Below are 23,082 nucleotides of genomic sequence, written 5' to 3' on the forward strand. Positions count from 1 at the left end.
GGGAAAATCAGACTACCTTCTCAGAAGAGGGCACCTGCTGGGACTTCCCTGGTGGTCCAGTGGTTAAGACCACGCTTCCACGGCAGAGGGCACAGGTTCGACCCCTGGACGGGGAACTAAGATCCTGCATCCCACGAGACACGGCAAATAAATAAACCTACTTTTAAAAAATCTGCCTGCCCTTGGTCCCCTGTTTTAGAATATGTTCGGGAGTATGTTGTGTTTGTAAACGTCATCTGATTGGGCCTCTTTAAGTCGTGAGGCTTGGAGTTCTTTACTACCCAGCACCACTTCAAGAGCTAAGCCACTTGGGGCTGTCAGCCGTCTAAAACAGCATTCCTTGAGTTTGCTAAGAGATGAGTTCCACCCCACAACCTGTTCACTGTAGCCCAGGAAATGCACCTCAAAGCAGAGATTCCTTGGAAAAGCCTCTCTCTTAAGTGCTTTGCTTTGGATTCCACCCTGAGCCTTGGGGAGAGAGGGGCCGCTGCTAGAGGCCTCCAGCTTCCAGGGAGCTCTGGGTGCAACAGTCAAGACTGAGGGTCTAAACAGCACAAATCCCCTTGGTTTTACCCTCACATTTGGCCCCTCCTCCTCTGGCCCCAAGTTTAGGTCTTGTGTCTGTCTTACCTGCTGTGGTTTCCTAGCCTTCCTAACTAATCCAAGTAGCTTCCCCCTTATCCATTCACTCACCCACCCTTCCTTGCTCCCTTTGTGCTGCTGCTGAAACAGCCACTCCGAGCCCTCTTCTGTTTAAGAAGTTCTTTTAATGGTTCTGCGTTGCTTAGGGCTGAAAGGAAAACTCAGATGCCTAAGGTGAGGACCTTGAGTTGGGGTAGGAGTCTAGCAGGCAGTCTCAGGGAGGCACCATTCATATGTTAAATGGTGTTAGTGACCCCTGGCGAGCTCCCTACCCACTTAAAGAGATAGAGCCCCCTCACTGGCACCTGGAATGCGGCCCAGAGACACCGTATCTCAGATTTCTCAAGAGAAGCCAGGAATCCAGACGTGTAAATGTGAAATCTCTTACCTTTAAAGTACTGGCAGTTTGCAACCGGTTTCTAAACTCTGCAGGCCAAGCAGCATCTCTTATGGTTCTGGGCCTCAGAACTAGTTTGGGACCTTCGAGTAAGCAGATAAAATCCAAACTCCTGAGCCAGGGCGATCGAAAGCCCTTCCCAGGGGTCCTTTCTGCCACCTTCAGATGGCAGTGGTGGTCTTTCGACAAAAACACTGTGGAACTCAGAATTGTGATTCTATTGAGCATACAGTTTGCATCTCAAGGAAGGGAACTTGGCAGGCAGAAAACAAGCCCCCCGTTTAGAAGTTGAATCCAAAGTGCGTGTGTGTGTCTCTGCGTGTGTGCGTGTGTGTGTGTGTGTGTGTGTGTGTGTGTGTGTGTTGCGGATGGGGGCCTGTTCCTCTTCTAGTTCTTGTAATTTGAATAAACTTCCTGTCTCCTGCCAGGGCAGGAGGAGAGCAGTCACTACAGAGCAGTCTGTATAGCGTGGGGTCAGGGGATGAGGGTCTCAGGGTTCCTTATAAGACACTCAACTGGCGCTCCTGTCTTCACCCCCATCGTGGCCTTCCCAGACCCTCTGCCTCCGGCTTCTGAGCCTGTTTGGGAAGTACGGGCCAGTGTGTCTGGCTGGCATCTCCCCCTGGGGGCACTTTAGTGTTCAAGTTCTGTGCCAAGCTAGCCGTCACTGTCCCTGCATGTTGTATCTTCCAAAAATGACAGTTTTCCATACCCTATGCCTCTTGGATTTTCTCTGTCCTTCAGGTTATATCTTTTTATTCATTTACTGTCCTTTCAGTAGGTTTTGGGAAGGAGCCAAGAAATGCATGTTTCCTCGTTATCTAGCTGCTTCTTGAGGCTCCAGGTTTCAACAGGAAATTTGATTTGTTCAAAGACATTTCGGAAATGACAGGTAAATCAGCATCTCTTTGTGCTAGGAAAGTCAATATTTATGAGTGGATCAGAGTTTCAATCAGCAAAGACAGTTTCCAGAAAAACAAAGAATTTTTGTAGATTTGCCATGAATTTCATACATTTTCCTCTTTGCAGTATTTTGAAGCTTTTAGAAAATAAAACCAAGTGCCGTGCTTTTGAATACATGACTGTAATTCTTCTGTTTTGGTTTGTCTAATTTGTCTAATTGAAACTTAGTGCTTTTTATTTTTCCCCCCTTACCTGATCCTCTTAAGCCAGTGGTTCAAAAAGTTTTTTGACCATAATCTATTAAGTATAAATTTATTTTACATCAACAAGCAGCACATCATATATAGTAGGCGTGCATGTGTGCCTAGCCACTTCAGTCGTGTCTGACTCTTTGCAGCCCTGTGGACTGTGAACCTGCCAGGCTCCTCTGTCCATGGGATTCTCCAGGCAAGAATACTGCAGCGGGTTGCCACGCCCTCCTCCAGGGGATCTTCCAACCCAAGGACTGAACCCGTCTCTTCCATCCTTTGTATTGACAGGCGGGTTCTTTAGCACTAGCGCCACCAGAGAAGCTGCATATATATGTAGTATATATGTATATACATATGATTAAAACAAAAATGTCATGAACCTGGTCCCTGGCGATGATGGAATATTCTGGTGCCTTCTACTTTGCTCTCTGTTGTATGAGGCAGGACGGGGTCCTGGTTGTGATCCATGACACTGATTTGTAACTTACTTCCAGAGTTTGAAAAACAAGGATAAAGAAACTTCATTTATGGTGCTTTTTTTTTTCCCTTTCTTTTTTGCTTTGTGCTTTCTGAATACAGATTTTCTCTTGTCCAAGCTTCTCTTTCGCTCCCCACTCTGTTACAACATCATCCTTGAAAGGTGATCAGCACAGAGAAGAGACCCGTCACTCTGCTCTGCCAACACAGAACGCCCTTTACTGTAAGACATCGTCCATCACCTGTCCACAGAAGAGACCCTGGCCACGTACACAGCGTGTCTGCAAAATCACTCCATGATCACCAGGACACTGTGAGGGTGGCCACGGGACGTTAAGCTTCTCCTGAGAGTTCCGTGGAAGGGGATGTTGCCATGCCAGGCAGCGGCTCTGCAGTCCCAGGTCTGACCGAGGCGGGCTGGTTTCCCCTCCAATGTCCACCGCCTCGGCCGTGTATTCTTCCTGAGATCGTCTGGCACAATGTCGAACTCTAAAAGGTGCCTTGAAGTCTTATCATGGTACCAATGACAGCCCTCATTCCTAACACATCATTCCAGATGCCGTTGGGTCTCCTCTTCGGCTCAGAATCTGCTTCTCCACTGCTGACTCCAAGCCTGGCCACAAGCTGGGGTCACTGCCCACAGACCAAGCTTTGACTCTGAAAACCTTCCCAGACCCTCCCAAGCCCAGATCCCCAGCCTGCACATCCACAATGTCCCGAGGGCACTTATACTTAGAGAAGGGAACCCCAGAAGAGAGGGCTGAGCCACGGAGGAGCCCAAGGCCACGCAGGCAAGGTGGGGGTGAACTCCACTTCATGCTGGCCATCTCAGGCCCCAGAACCTACACAGCTGTCCCCTGGGCTGGCTCCCCCACCAGTGTTACCTGCCGCGCCCCAGGGGGGCAGCCTTGGTAAAGCGGTCCAGGCTCTGTTTGTAGCATGTGGTACGTGGGTGGTCAGCCTGACAACACTGGTCTGGCTTCACATGACCGACAGGCCCCCGGCTGTGCCCTGCTTGGTTTCACTTCTGGAAATAGCCCCGTCCCTTGGGGACATGACCCCCCCGCCCCGGGACACAGAGGTGTTCTCTCTCCCTAGGAACTGGAGAGGCAAGGGAATGATGGCTTCCACCCCAAAATAAGACCTGTCCGTTCTTACAACACACATAGTAACTGCAACCTTCAGGCATGACTTGACCACAGGATAAAAGTTCACAAAGGGTTTGAGAATAGCAAGTAATTGATCAATTTTTAGATTATTTATTATTTTATTTTATTTTTCTCAACCACCTTTACTGGCTCACATAAATATCGAAAGACAAATCCATCTGTCTCCCCCTTTTGTCTCCTTGACAACAATTTACTCTAGCTGTTAATCAACAAACTACTAGAAATACGCAGAAGGGGGAAATGAATTTTACAAGATGAAAGAGGTCAATAACCAGTCAAATACATCAATCACTGGAAGGACTTTTTTTTTTTTCAGATTAAACCACTGATTTGCAATTTTATTAACAGAAATTTCATCTATATCTATAAAAACCAAGATAATTGATAACTTGATTTCAACTCAAGTTTTGACAGCAGCTGAAGTTTTACATTAAAAAAAACCGCAAAATGTCAACTAAAAAAAAACAGACAAAACGCTGGGACATGAGTCTGTACTTAAATTCTACCAACTTCAACAACTAGAGAATGGGTGCGTATCAGTTCACATCCGTCCTCTGGTCTGAAACACACTGCCCACTGGCCGTGGGTTACTCCCTCTTCTGGGCGGGGCGCGGGGGGCTTCTACTGGGAGTTAGTATATAGTCTGTTCTTGATGAAGACAACACTAGACAGATGCTGCCTAATGCCTGGACAGTGCTGAATGTGACAGAACCAGCGCGACACGTTAAGGTATTTCTCCTTCTCTTGAACTGTCAGGTCAACAATAAAGCGATGAAGCCCATAACACAACGGGATATCTGCTAATGTGAAGTTATATCCTGTAAGGTAGACTTTATCTTCAAGGTGTGAATTAAGATCCTTCAGGACAGTGTGGATGTCGTCTTTACTGGAGTGTCCGTCCACTCGAGTTACCCTGTATTCTAACCACTGCTGAACCACGGCTTTCTCCTCTGCCGGGCTCCCCAGCAAACATTCCTTGTTGGCCTGCTTGACTAGGTGAGCTGCTATGGCAGTCAGTCCCGTTAGACTTGGACCATTGTTTGTCTGAAGAACTGGAATCTGGCGCTCGGCCTGAGCGCTGTGCTTGTTCCCTTTACTCAGCCCCAGAGACTTCTCCAGCAGCGTCAGTTCCGCGGCCGCCGCCATGTTCCAGCAGAGCTCCCGGCAAGGGGCGGCTAGATTATTATTTATAAATACATCTTAGAAATTCTAATCTATTCCATTATGTGAGAAACATGTGATGAATCCCCAAGGTCACTTGCCTTAAAAATGCTTCATATGTGCGTGTGCCTCCTAACGTGTCAACTGAATCACTAGAAGCATGAAATGTTAAAACCTTTTAAAGCATGTGTACTTTGGATTTTAAATATTAAGCTGGATTTTAAATACCCCATCTTAAGTTGAAGCAAACCTTGTGCATATGATTGCAGAAAAACAGAACTGCAATTAAATACTGAAATAACACTGGATTACGTACATGGTTGGATAATGAAATGCATCGTGTGTGTGTTATGACTTTGGGGAAAAGGTCCTACTGATTGGTCCACGGCCGTCAGAGTTTTCTGTTGATTTTAGGAGGGACTTCACATTGCAAGTCTGAGAAAATATTAATAACTCAAGAGTATCAGCAGTTATAAGCATAGGTTTCCCGATCGTGAGTGTGCAACCCCGGGCTAGTGACACAAGGTTTCTATTCCCCAGTTTCCTCATCTGCAAAACAGAGATAATAAGAACTCGCCCCAGCAGGTCCTTGGGACAATTAAATGGAGGATCGGGGTTAAGGTGCTTGACTCCTTCATGCGCAGATGCTTGCTATTTATTATTTGTTGTTAATAATCACACGTACGTCTCCTAGGAGCTTGTGAGAGGTCAGTGCTGTTGGCTGCTGATTTAGTAATTGTTTGATTAGGGGCTTAAAATACAAGTAACATCAAACCAGCTTCCCCAAAGTCACTTAAAGTAATAGCAATATATGTAACAGATGCCCCAATAACGCTTATGTAAGTTCAGTTCAGTTCAGTTCAGTTCAGTCGCTCAGTCGTGTCCAACTCTTTGCGACCCCATGAATCGCAGCACGCCAGGCCTCCCTGTCCATCACCAACTCCCGGAGTTCACCCAGACTCACGTCCATTGAGTCCGTGATGCCATCCAGCCATCTCATGCTTGGTCGTCCCCTTCTCCTCCTGCCCCCAATCCCTCCCAGCATCAGAGTCTTTTCCAATGAGTCAGCTCTTTGCATGAGGTGGCCAAAGTACTGGAGTTTCAGCTTCAGCATCATTCCTTCCAAAGAAACCCCAGGGTTGATCTCCTTCAGAATGGACTGGTTGGATCTGCTTGCAGTCCAAGGGACTCTCAAGAGTCTTCTTCAACACCACAGTTCAAAAGCATCAATTTTTCGGTGCTCAGCCTTCTTCACAGTCCAACTCTCACATCCATACATGACCACAGGAAAAACCATAGCCTTGACTAGATGCACCTTTGCTGGCAAAGTAATGTCTCTGCTTTTGAATATGCTATCTAGCTTGGTCATAACTTTTCTTCCAAGGAGTAAGCGTCTTTTAATTTCATGGCTGCAATCACCATCTGCAGTGATTTTGGAGCCCCCACCAAAATAAAGTCTGACACTGTTTCCACTGTTTCCCCATCTATTTCCCATGAAGTGATGGGACCGGATGCCATGATCTTCGTTTTCTGAATGTTGAGCTTTAAGCCAACCTTTTCACTCTCCTCTTTCACTTTCATCAAGAGGCTTTTTAGCTCCTCTTCACTTTCTGCCATAAGGGTGGTATCATCTGCATATCTGAGGTTATTGATATTTCTCCTGGCAATCTTGATTCCAGCTTGTGTTTCTTCCAGTCCAGCGTTTCTCATGATGTACTCTGCATAGAAGTTAAATAAGCAGGGTGACAATATACAGCCTTGATGTACTCCTTTTCCTACTTGGAACCAGTCTGTTGTTCCATGTCCAATTCTAACTGTTGCTTCCTGACCTGCATATAGGTTTCTCAAGAGGCAGGTCAGGTGGTCTGGTATTCCCATCTCTTTCAGAATTTTCCACAGTTGATTGTGATCCACACAGTCAAAGGCTTTGGCATAGTCAATAAAGCAGAAATAGATGTTTTTCTGGAACTCTCTTGCTTTTGCCATGATCCAGTGAATGTTGGCAATTTGATCTCTGGTTCCTCTGTCTTTTCTAAAACGAGCTTGAACATCAGGAAGTTCACGGATCACGTATTGCTGAAGCCTGGCTTGGAGAATTTACTTTACTAGCATGTGAAATGAGTGCAATTGTGCAGTAGTTTGAGCATTCTTTGGCATGAAAACTGACCTTTTCCAGTCCTGTGGCCAATGCTGAGTTTTCCAAATTTCCTGGCATATTGAGTGCAGCACTTTCACAGCATCATCTTTCAGGATTTGAAATAGCTCAATAGGAATTCCATCACCTCCACTAGCTTTGTTCGTAGTGATGCTTTTAAGACCCACTTGACTTCACATTCCAGGATGTCTGGCTCTAGATGAATGATCACACCATTGTGATTATCTGGGTCGTGAAGATCTTTTTTGTACACTTCTGTGTATTCTTGCCACCTCTTCTTAATATCTTCTGGTTCTGTTAGGTCCATACCATCTGTCCTTCAAGTCCTTCTTTGCATGAAATGTTCCCTTGGTATCTCTAATTTTCTTGAAGAGATCTTTAGTCTTTCCCATTCTGTTGTTTTCCTCGATTTCTTTGCATTGATCGCTGAAGAAGGCTTTCTTATCTCTTCTTGCTAGTCTTTGGAACTCTGCATTCAGATGCTTATATCTTTCCTTTTCTCCTTTGCTTTTTGCCTCTCTTCTTTTCACAGCTATTTGTAAGGCCTCCCCAGACAGCCATTTTGCTTTTTTGCATTTCTTTTCCATGGGGATGGTCTTGATCCCTGTCTCCTGTACAATGTCATGAACCTCAGTCCATAGTTCATCAGGCACTCTATCCATCAGATCTAGACCCTTGAATCTATTTCTCACTTCCACTGTATAATCCACTGTATAATCATAAGGGATTTGATTTAAGTCATACCTGAATGGTCTAGCGGTTTTCCCTACTTTCTTCAATTTAAGTCTGAATTTGGCAATAACGAGTTCATGATCTGAGCCACAGTCAGCTCCTGGTCTTATTTTTGTTGACTGTATAGAGCTTCTCCATCTTTGGCTGCAAAGAATATAATCAATCTGATTTTGGTGTTGACCATCTGGTGATGTCCATGTGTAGAGACTTCTCTTGTGTTGTTGGAAGAGGGTGTTTGCTATGACCAGTGCATTTTCTTGGCAAAACTCTGTTAGTCTTTGCCCTGCTTCATTCCACATTCCAAGGCCAAATTTGCTTGTTACTCCAGGTGTTTCTTGACTTCCTACTTTTGCGTTCCAGTCCCCTATAATGAAAAGGACATCTTTTTTGGGTGTTAGTTCTAAAAGGTCTTGTAGGTCTTCATAGAACCGTTCAACTTCAGCTTCTTCAGCGTTACTGGTTGGGGCGTAGACTTGGATTACTGTGATATTGAATGGTTTGCCTAGGAAATGAACAGGGATCATTCTGTCGTTTTTGAGATTGCATCCAAGTACTGCATTTCAGACTCTTTTGTTGACCATAATGGCTACTCCATTTCTTCTGAGAGATTCCTGCCCGCAGTAGTAGATATAATGGTCATCTGAGTTAAATTCACCCATTCCAGTCCATTTTAGTTCGCTGATTCCTAGAATGTCGACGTTCACCCTTGCCATCTCCTGTTTGACCACTTCCAATTTGCCTTGATTCATGGACCTGACATTCCAGGTTCCTATGCAATATTGCTCTTTACAGCATTGGACCTTGCTTCCATCACTAGTCACATCCAAAGCTGGGTACTGTTTTTGCTTTGGCTCCACCCCTTCATTCTTTCTGGAGTTATTTCTCCACTGATCTCCAGTAGTGTGTTGGGTACCTACTGACCTGGGGATTTCCTCTTTCAGTATCCTATCATTTTGCCTTTTCATACTGTCATGGGGTTCTCAAGACAAGAATACTGAAGTGGTTTGCCATTGCCTTCTCCAGTCGACCACATTCTGTCAGACCTCTCCACCATGACCCGCCCATCTTGGGTTGCCCCAGAGGCATGGCTTAGTTTTACTGAGTTAGACAAGGCTGTGGTCCTAGTGTGATTAGATTGACTAGTTTTCTGTGAGTATGGTTTCAGTGTGTCTACCCTCTGATGCCCTCTTGCAACACCTACCATCTTACTTGCCTTGGGTATGGAGTATCTCTTCACAGCTGCTCCAGCAAAGTGCAGCCGCTGCTCCTTACCTTGGACAAAGTAATAGCAATATATGTAACAGATGCCCCAATAACGCTTATGTAAGTTACTCTCCCACCAAACATACCCCAAACTCACAGCAAGGCACAGCCCTTGCACTACGCTAATCCAAACCACAGTCTTCTTCTCAAAAGATGTGGTTCCAGAGAGTGGCCCCTGGGGGTGAGTCCCCAGCAACCGGCCCACCCCACTCCTTTTCCCCCAGCTGACTGGTCTATGCGGGTCACCTTGGTGCCCTTCACAGAGACCAGCTCACTAAACATGGTCCGGCAGCCGTGTGCAGGGCCCACTCAGTGCTTCTAAGAAAAAGCTACAGCCCCCACCACTGGGGGCAGTCAGCGGTCAGTCTCTTGGGAACCAGCCTTGAAATCAAGCTTACAATGGACAGTAGGTCAGAGAAACCCAAAGAGTCTGGAACTTGGGAGTCACTGTCCAGCCCTGAAGCCACCCTGCTTTCCTGCCTCTGGTTGAGCTGATCTCCTAGCTGTCTAACGCAGCGTGAGGTTAGTTTCCTCTTCTTTGCTATTGAAAAACAGACATCTTAGTGTGGACACAACTGTCTCCTCAACTGACAGTTAACACGTGGAAGCATGGAAGCCTCCCTGCTCACAGAGGCCGCATACCCCAGGCTGAAGCCATGAATGGAAGAATCTTCCAGAATGTTGTTGACTTTGTTCCAAGGCAAAGAGAAAGCTGGGCTCCATCTGCTCCTAGCACTCCCAGCCCAAGTGGCCTCGTCCCGATTTACAGCCTTGCTGTTCAGCGACGCCATCTCCATTATCAGTCAAACGAGAGGTTGGACTAGACGGAGAAAGGGCTCCGAGCTGCACACTTTAGCCCTGACGCGCATGCACTGACACCACCTTGGCGTCAGCCCCCATGCCTCCTCGGCCCAGGCTGTGTCCAGGGGAGTCTGTCAGCCTGAGTAGAACAACTCAGCGGATTTCTGACACCCAGAAGCTTCATTAAGGGGACCCAGGACCTCAAACACCGTCCCCAGACACTCCCGTGTGCACACGTGTGCTGTGTCGGTGACCACAATCACACTTCTTCCTGCTGATGAGGCCCCATCGAGGCTGGAGAGACGCACCCAGTCTCAGGAAAGCTGTGAAACCACCGCAGTTAAGGGGAGTGCTACCTGCTTTCCAGGGCCGGGCCCTGCGGTCCGCTTTGACAAGCAGCTGGTGTGCGCTGAACACTCTGGGGGGCCAGGAGGGTCTCTGGGGGCTCCGAGCTGCTGGTTCCTGAGCCACAGCACAGCGTCCTCCCTAGAAATGCACTCTGCTAGGGACATGCAGGAGGGGCTTCTCAGCACCCCCGGCGGGGAGGCGGAGAAGCAGTAAATTGTGGGGCCGTGGGTGGCTGCTCCTCCAGCCTCCCGGCCCAGGGAGAAGCAGCACCATCAGCCAGGTGGGCGGCTTCCCGAGTTACTCCGGGCTCACCCAGCGGACAGACAGCGACGTGAACACGTAAGACAAGTCGGACAGAGAAAGGGGCGGGCGAGGGACAACGAGCAAAGTGGGCCAGTAGAAATCGGATGAAATGAGTCCACCGAGAACCAGGGGGAGCACAGGAGAAAACAAGGCGCCCAGGTAACCAGGTGGGTCGCCACACAGGAGCTGTGGAAGACCTCTGTGGCTCCCTCCTTTTACAAGACCCACCCGGTGTGTTCTATCTACAACCGGGGTTTCTATCAGGGGCAATAAATAGCCCTGTCACAGCTCCTTTAAAGAGTATCAGAAATAGGATGTTACTCGGGGGAAGAAATCTTCAAGGGACTTCCGGACACATAATTCTCCCTGGAGCTCAGAAACTGACAATGGGTTGCAGTACAGGCAGGCTGGGGAAGTGCCCACTTCCTCTCTGAAGTCCTGCTGCACTTCAAAAATTATATACATATTAATTAAATATAAATTAAAAATTTTAATTAAAAATTTAAAAAAATTTTATTTATTTGGCTGCACTAGGTCTCAGCTGTACAGGCAGGACCTTAGAGCTTCGTTGCAGCCTGAAGGTGTGGCATTCAAACTCTTAGTTGCAACATATGGGATCTGGTTCCCCGACCTGGGATGAACCCAGGCCCCTGGATTGAAAACGTGGAGCCTTAGCGACTAGACCACCAGGGAAGTCCCCTGCTGTGCTTTTTAAAGGCTCAAAGAGTCTAAAAGGCCCATCTCAGGATGCCTGACGGTGAAAATGATTCCATCAAAAATTAACAAGAAGACCTCTCTCATCACTTAGTCTGGGTCCTCAAAATGTTTAACCAAACATTTTTAAAGAACTGCAAACTAGAAAAAAAAATTCCCCTGAAAATATTTAATGTAAGCTAATTCCCGGAGATGGTGCTTTTCATAAAACGTTGGTTAGCAACTGCCATTTTTTTTTTTTTTAGGGAACAGGGCAACAGGAAGGTGGGGCCAAGACATCAGAAAATGATATGATTGCTCTTTATTTCGATGAGAGTAACAAGGAGGCCCCCCGCCACTCTGCTTTATGTGAAAACACGTCCAGCATCATGAGCAGCAGTCATCAGCGGGAAGGGACCAAGCCCCAGGCGCCCACAGGGCATCAGGCCACAATTCCAGGCTCCCTCAACTGTGTCCAGAGCCACTGGCCACCATCACGAATTCACCTTCCCATCGCATCTTGTCTTCTCTCCTTTCCTCTTTCAAGGCTTCAGGAATACAGCAGAAGGACCATGATGTCGAAAACAAGGACAGTTCTCACAAGCACATCGCTGTCGGCCTGTGCGGGGTAAACTCAGGAAGGCACGCAATAAATTAAAGCAGACCCCGTCTCTCGGGAGGGTCTGCAGTGGCCTCCAGGGTGAGGGCCGGGTCTGCCAGCAGCCGAGTTTCCAGCACTGGTGAGGTGTCAGGACCGCCTTAGGGAGGAGGCAGTTTCCTCCTTTCGGAAGCCGCGTCGGTCTGCAGGGTGAGTGCTCACTTGGAGGAGACAGTCCTCCACTTCTGCTCCGGGGCTGCCTGGCCCTGCGCCCTCCGAGGCCAGGGGGACCCTCCCGGTGTCACCTGCTGGTGCCCCACAGCCAGTGCTGGTGGCAAACTAGTCCACAGGACTCCATCTACCACTGACTTACAGAAGTCCCTCCGGGGGAAAAAAAATCAAACCGGAGGTTGCTGCTCAGTAAAACAATAAAGTGCTTTCTGATGAGAGTAGCTGTTATTTACTGGTTGTTTGTCATTTCACCTGAGGCACCGACATCAATGACATAAAAGGCGATCATGGTTACCAGGAGTAAAAAAAAAAACTGTAACAGCTTGTTTCTACTAAGAAGCCTGCAGTTCTACAACGTACTTCTCTACTGGTTTCCACGTCTTCATGTTACTAAATTTTAACGCACTACTGGAGAGGGAAATAGTTTACGCTGGAGTGGGGAGGGTGGAGAACACGAAGACAGAAAAGGTCCATAAATATCCCTTAAGGGGTCCACTTGTGGAGATGTGAGAGAGGGGGTGACAGCCAAGAAGGCCAGGCCCTGTGCTGAATCCAGCTGCGTGTCCGGACGGGTGGAGACACGGGCTGGCTTCTGGAAGGGTCCACACATCAACCTAGGAGTGTCCTCTGAGTCCACATGCTGGGTGACTGCTATAACACACTCGCATCTTCCATGGCCTCGATCCACCTGCAACATAGAAGTGAGGAGACACTCGGTTCTGCCTGGAACTCTGGTCACGGAACCCAAGAGTGATGAGACAACAGTGGCATTAACCCAAGGTGAGCGACCCGGTCCTATTCTGTGTGTTTCCCTCGCATTTAGCAAAAGGCCCGCAGTGCAGCGGGGTCTGTGCTCAGAGACACTGCGTTTTCTCTACATTTGAAGGGTTGTGGAAACCCTGTGTCCAGCAACTCTACAAGCAGCACCATTTTCCCAGCACTATTTGCTCACTGAGTGTCTCTGCAGCACATTTTGGCAATTCTCACCGTATTTCAGACTTCTCTGTTGTTAGTCGATTTGTTGTGGTGGTCTATGACCACTGGTCTTTGATGTTACTACCACAAAAAGATTATGACTTCTTAAAAGGCCCAGATGAGGGTAGTACTTTTAGCAAGAAAGCATTTTCCAGTGAAGGAATGCACACTTTTGTAAACATGATGCGACTGCACAGTTAACAGACTACAGGATGAACAGCGCTTGCGTATGCGCTGGGAAACCAAAAAGCTCGGGACTCCCTGGACTGCCGCACGCGCTGCACTGCGTGGTCCGGAACCCCACCCACAGTCTGTCTGAGGTCCGCCGGGGAACTTCAACCTGCTCTTCTGCTGTGGCCCAAGGGAACCTGACAGGACAGGAGGGCCAGAGAAGAACAGAAGCCAAAGCCCAGGGTGACAGCTGGCTCCCTTCTGAGAGAGGAGAGGGGGGAACGCGGGACTAGGTATTTGGGTACCTCTGAGCCGAACTGCTATCCTCAGCTTTGAAGCTATAAAATAGGGTTTTCTTGTGGTAAAGATGAAACGTAGGGCTGGCTTCGCTGCTGCCCTCCTCCTTGCCTGGCGCAACGGTGAAGCCAAGCAGGGGCATACTCTCCAAGGCCACTGTGTCCTGCGGAGAGGCAGAGGGGAAACGGACGTTAAACACGGCAAGATGCCCATCAGCAGCTGAGCATCCAATGCTCTTCACCCCTACTTCTTGCCAGCACCAGTCACGAGGAGGAAAAGAGACTTAACACTCTGCAACAGTGTTTACAGAGTCCTGGGACTTCCACATTATCTTGTTTAATCTTCATGAAAGGTGTCACCCCCATGCTAAGAAGAAACTGAGGCTCAGGGAAGGTAAATAACAACCCAAGATCACACAGCTTGGAAGGGGCAGGGCCAGCATTGGAACTCACGAACACCTAAAACTGCGCATTCCTTCCACGGATTCGGTGTGTCAGCGACTCAGATTCCCCACTGTCATTACCCCTGTTAATGTATTCTGTGCTCAGGCCCCCATGGTCTCTTTCATAGTGCTTCAGCACGGAGCACTCAGGGCGTCCGGGCTTAAAATCATGGAGCTCGGTGGAAAAAGAAAGAGCTTCTTATATGTAGATAAAGAACTTTTTATAATAAACACATCCATACTTATGCACAAATACATGTTCATAAAGAACACAATTTAATGAGATCATGAACAGAGATTTAGAATGACTGTGGGAGAGAAGGAGGAGTTAAATTTGTGTATAAAAGCCAATCAACTTTCTAAGACCGCTGAATCAGAAAAAAACATTTGACAAAATTCAACATCCACTCATGATAAAAACTCTTAGCAAACTAGGGAATAGACGGGAACTTCCTGGGTCTTCCCGGTGGTACAGTGGATAAGAATCCATCTGCCAAAGCAGGGGACATGGCTCTGATCCCTGCTTCAGGAAGATTCCACGTGCCACAGAGCAGCTATGCCCATGTGCTACAACTATTGAGGCTGCAGGCCCAGAGCCTGGGCTCTGCAACAAGAGAAGCCATGGAATCCAGCTCACTGCAAAGAAGAGTAGCCCCTGCTCACTGCAAATGGAGAGAGCCCTCGTGCACCAACAAAGACTCAGTGCCGCCAATAAATAAACAGAAGGGAACTTCCTTAATCTGACAAAGGGTATCTACAAAATACCCACCAATAACATCATACTCAATAGCGAAATACTTAATGCTTTCCCCCTAAGACTGAGACAAAGCAAGAGGACACTGCCCGTTACCAATTAAATTCAACACTGCACTGGAGATGCTAGCCATTGCATTAAGGCAAGAAAAAGAAATAAAAGACATCAAGATCAGAAAAGAAGCAGCAAAACTACCTGTGCTTAAAAAGGATATGTTTGATTACAAAACGACTACCAGAACTAATAATGAATTTAGCGATGGCACAGGATAATTGTTGTTTTTAAAAAATATTTTTTGTACCATCAGTGAACACTAGAAAATAAACTCCATTCAAAACTGCATCCAAAAATAAAATACTTAGGAATAAAGGTAACAGAAATGAGAGACGTATAAAAGTCTCTATACTAAAAAGTATAAACATTAAATGCAGAATTTAAAGAATTAAATAAATGAATTATTCATGGATTGGAAGATTCAATATGGCTATGATGTTAATTCTCCCCAGATTGATATATAGAGTCAATAATCCCTGTCATAATCTTAACAGACATTTTTATTGGAACTGACACATTTATATGGAAACACGAAAGACCCCAAACCACCTTTAAAAAGAACAAAGCTGGAGGACTTACACAAGGCTTACTGTCAAGAATTAAAACCACATTAAGATACTACTGCCCTTTCACCAGAATGGCTAAAAGTGAAGACTGGTAATACCAAGTGCTAACAGACGTGGAGCAAACAGAACTCCCAGATTTACCTACACTGTTGCAGAGACTGTAAAATGCCACACATTTTGGAAAACTACCTGGTAAATTCTGAAAGACCATATGTGTATCATTCTGTGATCCAGAAATTCCATTCCTAGGTATTCACCCAAGGCAAAATAAAAACCTATTTTCACACAAGAACCTGTATGCAAAAGTTTAAACTGGCTTTATTCATAATCACCTCAACTTGGAAACAACTCAAACGTCCTTCAACTGGTGAATGGATAAACAAAGAGGTATATTCACAAAATGGAATACTACTCAGCCATAAAAGGGCATGGCCAACTGTACGCAACAATACGGATGACTCTTAAAGACATCGTGTTGAGGGGAAAAAGCCATCCATGATTCCACTGATCTGAAGATCTAAAAGATAAAACTAATATATGGTAGGAAAAAAAATAAAACCTAGTGTGTTGCCTCTGGGGATGGGGGTGAGGTGAGGATTTACAGGGGTATGCATTAGTCGAAACTCAACAAATAGTATCAAGATTGGTGTACTTCATCATATATAAGTTGTACTTCAAAAGAAAAGAAAACACAAATATTGAACTCTTAGGGAGAATTAGCTCAGTTGGTAAAGAATCCGCCTGCAATGCAGGAGACCTCAGTTTGATTCCTGGGTTGGGAAGATCCCCTGGAGAAGGGAACAGCTACCCACTCCAGTATTCTTGGGCTTCCCTGGTGGCTCAGTTGGTAAAGAATCTACCTGCAATGTAGGAGACCTGGGTTTGATCTCTGGGTTGGGGAGATCCCCTGGAGAAGGGAACAGCTACCCACTCCAGTATTCTGGCCTGGGTCGTGAACAGTCGGACAGGAATGAGTGACTTTCACTTTCACTGAGTGGCTTTCACTTTCACTTTTCAGGGCGAATTATACTTGAAAAGCATCAAAAAGCGAGATGGACGAGAGAATAATAGATGCTGGATTAAGTGCAGTAAAATGTTGACTGTATAATCAAAATTCCTTCAACGTTTATGTTTGAAATTTTTTGTAATAATAATATATTAACTACATAATAAAATATTGGGAAAAAATGTAAAAGATTCCTATATATATCTGACAAGCACTCTCTCCCAGGGCTGATACTGAGTAGCAAGTTACATCAGCTTTGGGTTACCTCAGGGTCCATGATGGAGGTGCATGGCAGTAGAGACAGTGAAATCTGCCCATCCTCTTTACCAAATCTCCTTTTGATGGAATTTGAAAGCTTGGCCCTGTCACTGGTTTAGGCTTATTGAGCAACTATACAAGTTCCTCTCTCTGAAGAAGTGACTTTGGAAGCATCCTGAAATCCATCTTTGCAAACCAACCCAGGCTGTCACTTCCGCGACAACCGTCGCTCAGGACATAGAGCCTCTGGCTTTTCCACTCTCAAGATAGGATCCACACTCTGATGGCTGGTTAACTGTCAATAGCGTTTATTCCCCAAGACTGTTTTCCACCAGATGCTCTGTGGAGGAAGGGCCTGCTCTCAGCACAGCTGGGTGCTCTCCACACCTCGGGGACCCACAACACACCCCTGTGCACCCCCTCAAAAGCGCTGCTGTGAAGTCTCACAAAGTGTCCACTCAGTTCTCTCAGAACCCAGGTTTCAGAGGCCACCCCGCCTCGGGGAGGGCGTAGTTCACACATGCCCACAGGGGTCCCCTCTGTGGGTCAGGAACCGCCACAGCTGCAGGGCCTTCCTGAGGGGGGTTTCATGCCCCCAGAGGGGCCGTGCCTTCTGCCCGGTCGCCAGCGCCCGTGGTCAGGGGAGAAGGGCCCGCCCTGTGATGGTGTGCTCCTCCCCGTGGGTGAAGCACCCACCCTCTGCAGGTGGGGAGAATGCATTTAAGGCCGTTTTTCAAATCAGATTTCGCCTGCGGAAACCATCAGATAGACGGTGGGGTCTGGACCTGGTAAATCTTTCTCCTTATCCCACGGGTTCAGCCCGCGCCAGGACCAGAGCGCCCCCTGCCGCGCAGCCACGCTCACACCTCTCTTCTGCAGAAGCAGGCTGGACCAGGGCCCTCTCCCCGCTGTATCTCAGCAGATGAAAGTCTTAAGATGTTGTGATGCACGTGAACGTCAGGCTTCTTTAGTAAAGAGCTGCCCTGCACGAGGCAATACGGTTCCCTGGCCGATGCACAGACACGCTCTTAGGTTCCGGCCCCAACAACGGAAGCGGAGGGCAGAAAGGCGCGCTCTCTCGGGCAGCGCCCTGCACTGCTGCCCCCCGCCCGCCCCGGGCACGTGCCAAGGCCTCGGGGCACCAGCCCTGCCCGCCGCGCCGCCCGGGCCCACAAGGCAGCGGCCGGCTCCCGGGAGCTGAGAGGCGGCCGTGCGCCGGCGTGGCGCCCCGCAGAGGCCTGCCCGCCGCGGCACCGGGCGGGCGCAGCCGCAGGCCCCGCGCGCCGGTGCGAGGCGAGGCTTCCCCCCGGCCCCGACAGGAGAGGAGAGAAGGCGGGGACCACGCTACCTCACGGGCCGCGTAGGTGTACAGCACTTTGCCTTTGATGACGAACCAGAGCTTCTTCCAGTGCCGCTTGCCCTTCTTACACCGGCTGAGGTAGCCGCTGATGGCGGAGCCCTCTCCGGAGGCGGCCACCTGGCGGAGGGAAGCAAGCGGGGCGGTCAAGGCGCCGGGGGTGGGCACGGTTCCGACGGAGCCTGAATGTCACTGCCAACCGGCCGGCGCGGCCTTCGTGCCGCTCTGCAGTCGCGGCGCTCGGGGGGCCTCGCGGCGCATCGGCCACAGGGCCGTGTCTGAGACAGGACTGACCGAAGGGACCCGGGAGCCGCGCGTCGAAACCTGCCTGCAGGGGTGCTGCCCTCTGGCGGTGAGCCGGATTCCTGGTTCTCTCCTCTCGGCCCCTCAAGACCCCAAATCTCAAAGCTGCAGGGATCTATCTGGGTGAAAGTTTCTTCCTCATAAAATTGGTTCTTATGCTTTTCAGCTTACTTTTTTCTCACATTTAAGAGGGGATCCTTTCTTTTTTTAACTGTTTCCCTAAAAGGTTGTATGATCTCCTGCCTAATGAGTTTGCTAACGCCTCTTAGTAGAATCGGGGCTTCCCTGGTGGCTGCAGGGAAGGGAGGGGGCTTCCCATCTGCCTGCAATGTGGGAGGCCCGAGTTCGATGTCTGGGTTGGGAAGATCCCCTAGAGAAGGAAATGGCCACCCACTCCAGTAGTCTTGTCTGGAGAATCCCACCGTCGGAGGAGCCTGGCAGGCTACAGTCTATGGGGTCACAAAGAGTGGGACACGACTGAGCAACTTCCCTTTCTTTCTTCTAGAAGTAGCAATGGTGTGGTCTTTTGAACAAGCCTCTCACAGGGGCTGAGATCACAGGCCTGGAGTAAGACCCATCTCGGGTTCCAACACAGACTCTAGCAGCCACTAGAGGGGTGAGGTGAGACCACTTACTTCCTGTACGTCTCAGTGTCCTGACTAGGTAAAACTGGAATCAAAGTACGTCAGACAGGTACCGGTCAGGTATAGTGCCTGACCCACAGTCAAGTGCTCCATAAACATTCACCTTAATACAAGAGCAAGAAGACCAGGTTACAAAATAATTTCATCTGACTTTCTCAGTTCATAGGTGGGGAAACAGGCCCAGAAGATTTGGGGGGCTGGATCTACCAAAGATGAAATCCTGACTTAGCTGAAGAGAGGGCGAGAACTCAGAGCTCTCGGCAAAGGTTCTCAAGGTCAGGGAACTCCAGCGTAGGGAGAGGAAGCTACAACCAGCCAGGTGTTTTGAGAAGTACTGGGCAAGGAACTTGCCCCTCTAACCCCTCAGGACCCCACCTAACTCAGACAGGCCTCCTCTCCCCACAGCTGACCTGCTGGAGCAGCTCCCAGTATCTGCGATCTGCCCCCATCAGATGCTCCCGGGACAGCGCTCCAGCAGATCGTCCCCTGGGAAGCAGGTCTCACTGCTGGGGTGGGGCTCCCGGGGCTCGAGAGGGTGGCGGGAGGTGGGGGCACACTGCTCCTGGGGCTGCTGCGGAGCCCACGCTATAGTCCTTGCTGAGTAATAAAAAGATTGTTGCTTTGGGCAAAACCTGCCAACATGGCTCAGGGCAGGTCCACACGGCACCTGGATCACAGTGGCCTGATGCCTGAAAGGTGAGGACGCTGGTTCTCAAACTCTGTACCCATGGCACACTCAGGTTCCGTGAGTTCAGCTCCTGTTGGAAGGGACTGTGGGAGTGAGAGGGTGGTCTTTTCTCAATTTGTGGGAGGAGACTAGTTAATAAATGACGAGACAGCCATACAGTGTAAGAAGTATGGAATTTATGTGGACAAGCTAATGTGAAATTATATCAAAGATAGATTAAGTGAAAGAAATGTATGGAAGCTTCAGAGTATCATCTTTTGAGTTAAAAGAAGGATCTATGATTGTCTATCGTAATTATGTATATGCATAAACATTTCTGGAAGGATCCGTAAGAAATCTGACGGAAGTTAACTTTGAGGGGTGGGACTGAAGGAGTCTGGGGAGGGAGAGAGAGAAACTCAGTTCTCATCACACATTCTTGTGTTTTTGAAAAAAAAAATTGTTATCACGGAAGTGTTAACTTCCAAGATTTTTAAGATGCAAAAGGAATTAAGCTAATGGATAGACCCATACTCACTTAAAATTTTCATCCCTAACACTTTTTGAACCCTTGCCACCTGCTAGGCAATAATGAATATTTAAAAATACTTGGTAACAGCTGCTCACTCTTCTTTTGACAGCTTGTATATTCGCGGGCACTCATTCGTTTGTGGCTATGATTAGAATACAGTCAATAATCTGGTTCTGTCTGCAGAAAGGAATTGAGTTGGGCTAATTCTGAGGTTTCCTGGAAAGAGTCCTACGGCCTTGAGGAGGCTCACCGCCTGAGCCTGTATGGGATCCCCAGGATGAGACAGGGATGCAGTTTGAGGGGACCAGACTCGGGAGGGCTGAGCCAGGCCGAGCGGCTTTAGACCCGAGTGCTGCAGCGCTGTGCGCGTCTGGGGATGGGTCAAGGCTGGGGGGGCGACGTGTCTCCCCGCACCTCTGACAGCCACTCGGGCGCCTGTTCTCTACCACTGGCGGGGGTCTTCTCGGTCACACCCAGGAGACGGCCTGTGCTTCAGGGTGACCTTTGTGAAAACGAGCCAGAACGCCTCCCGTGAAGGATGCTCTCTAACGTGTCCTCAAGAGCCTGGTCTGGCTAGGGCAGGGGGTCTGAGGACCCAAAACATTCTAAATCCCCCTGGCCCCCAGGAAGGCAGCCCTATACCCGCCTCACCTCGGTCAGGGCTGACGGGACTTTCCTCTGCTTCCTGAAGGCCGAGGGGTTGATGCTGTGGAAGACGGACGAGAAGGCGCTGCTCGAGAAGCGGGCGGAGGAGAGGGGGAAGCTCATGCTCAGGGGCCGCTCTGCAGCGAGACAAGCCGCGGGGAGGGAGGTGAGCATCTGTGCCCACAGTGGGGGACACAGGTGCCTCCAAGAACTGAGCTCCCGGCCCTCCCGAGACGGCACCCGGCCTTGAGGGGTGGGATGGGGTGAGGGTTCCGTGTGACCCGAGAGAAGGGGCGCCCCCCCTGCTAACACCGAGCTGGAGTAGTGGCAGGCTTTCCCGGTGCTGGCTATTCCCTCTTCCCCGTGTCTGCAGAGGCCGGTGGTCCTCTCCATGGCCCCGGGCAGCCAGCCCTGGGGTGGGGTGACCGAGGAGAGCCTCTGGTTTCAGGCCCAAGATCCACCCTGCTCCCCCTCTAGCCGACCCTGAGCACAGGCGCTCACAGGCCCTCTCAGCCACCTCGAGCTTTGCTATCCGAGGACCCTCAGCCCCTTCTCTGACTACAGCGCCTCTGGTCTCCATCTCGACATCCTCATTCCAAGAGGGCCCCAGGGGACCCAGGCCTGAAAACAGGGCCACTGCGCAGTAATGTGAGTGCCTGCCTACTGGCCTCGTCACGGAGACGCACGGACCCAGCATGCCATGTCCCAGACACGTCACCCAGACACGCATCCCAGAGACATGGACCCAGACACGTCACCCAGACACATGGACCCAGACACGTGTCCCAGACACAGGGACCCAGACACATGACCCAAAGGGACCCAGACACGTGACGCAGACACATGAACCCACACATGTGTGCCAGACACATGGACCCAGACATGTCACCCAGACACGTGTCCCAGACACATGAACCCAGATGCGGGACCCAGACACATGGACCCAGACATATGGACCCAGACACGTGTCCCAGACACATGGACCCACACATGTGTCCCAGACACATGGACCCAGACACAACACGTCACCCAGACACATGGACCCAGACACGTCACCCAGACACACCACCCAGGCACGTGACCCAGACACATGGACCCAGACACGTGTCCCAGACACATGGACCCAGACACGTCACCCAGACACATGGACCCAGACACGTCACCCAGACATACAGATCCAGACACGTGTCCCAGACACATCACCCAGACACATGGACCCAGACACGTCACCCAGACACATGACCCAGACACATGACCCAGACACATGACCCAGACACATGGACCCAGACATGTCAACCAGACACATGAACCCAGACACATGGACCCAGACACGTGTCCCAGACACATGACCCAGACACATGGACCCAGACACGTGTCCCAGACACATGGACCCAGACACATCACCCAGACACATGGACCCAGACGTGTCCTAGCCACATGGACCCAGACACGTGTCTCAGACATGTGACAAAGACACATGGACCCAGACACATCCCAGATACATGACCCAGAAACATGCCCCAGACTCAGCTGCTCTGGAACCCTTCCTCTGGGGGCACCTCTGGATTTTCTACAGAACCAATGGTGGGGGAGAAGGTGCCCAAGAGCAGGGTTTAAACCCTGTCTCCTCCTGGAGGGCAGCATTTTGTCCGGAGTCCCCGAAGAAAGCGGCTGGGAGAAGCTGCGTGAGGAAGAAGCGGAGGGTGGTCCGCAGTACCTCTCAGGCCTGGGGCGTCCCCGCCCCTCTTCTTCAGCTCCCCGTAGCAGCCGTCACACACCTTGGCCATGCGGTCTTTGAGGTACTTTAGAGGGTACTTGTTCCGAGAGCAGTTCCGGCAGACGATCTGGGGGAGATGGGGGCCCGCGGGTCACAGAGTCTCACCCTCCCGGCCCAAGCAGAGGACCATGTCCGACCCCTCTGCCGACCTGCCCCCACCTCCTCGAGGGCCTGGTGCTCTGAGCAGAGTTATTATGCTCCTCTGCAGGTCCTTATCTGTTTTTCTTTTTAAAAAATTATAGAAAATTACAAAATAATATATAAAAAAATGACAGAAGTGATTTCTTGTCTTATGCTTGTGCCCAGTCATGTCCAAGTCTCTGCAACTCCATGGACTGTAGCTTATAATACCTAATATCATATTTGTAGCATATGATACCTAGTATAATATTGAATACCTTATAATACCTAATATAATAATACCTAATATTATATACCTATATTATAATTGCTTATAATACCTAATAAAATGAAAGTTCTGTGTGAAAACTGAAAGTCTCTCAGTCATGT

General features: G+C 49.2%; 1 protein-coding gene and 1 pseudogene across 3 annotated transcripts in view; both read right to left on the bottom strand.

The window, feature by feature from the left end:
* Window positions 3,914-5,229, bottom strand: LOC108638593 (annotated as a pseudogene).
* FGD5 (FYVE, RhoGEF and PH domain containing 5) overlaps window positions 11,562-23,082 on the bottom strand; it is a 118,199-nt gene continuing 106,678 nt past the window's right edge. For all 3 annotated transcript variants that reach the window (XM_018038321.1, XM_018038320.1, XM_018038322.1), the window contains exons 17-21: window positions 22,513-22,639; window positions 20,802-20,932; window positions 17,996-18,124; window positions 13,576-13,730; window positions 11,562-12,812 (exon numbers count right to left, since the gene is read on the bottom strand). In XM_018038321.1, coding sequence (XP_017893810.1) covers window positions 12,776-12,812; window positions 13,576-13,730; window positions 17,996-18,124; window positions 20,802-20,932; window positions 22,513-22,639 — 579 coding nt within the window. In that variant the 3' untranslated portion in view covers window positions 11,562-12,775. The remainder of the gene's footprint in view (window positions 12,813-13,575; window positions 13,731-17,995; window positions 18,125-20,801; window positions 20,933-22,512; window positions 22,640-23,082) is intronic.

Source organism: Capra hircus, chromosome 22, assembly GCF_001704415.2.
Source record: "Capra hircus breed San Clemente chromosome 22, ASM170441v1, whole genome shotgun sequence".
Classification (NCBI taxonomy): domain Eukaryota; kingdom Metazoa; phylum Chordata; class Mammalia; order Artiodactyla; family Bovidae; genus Capra; species Capra hircus.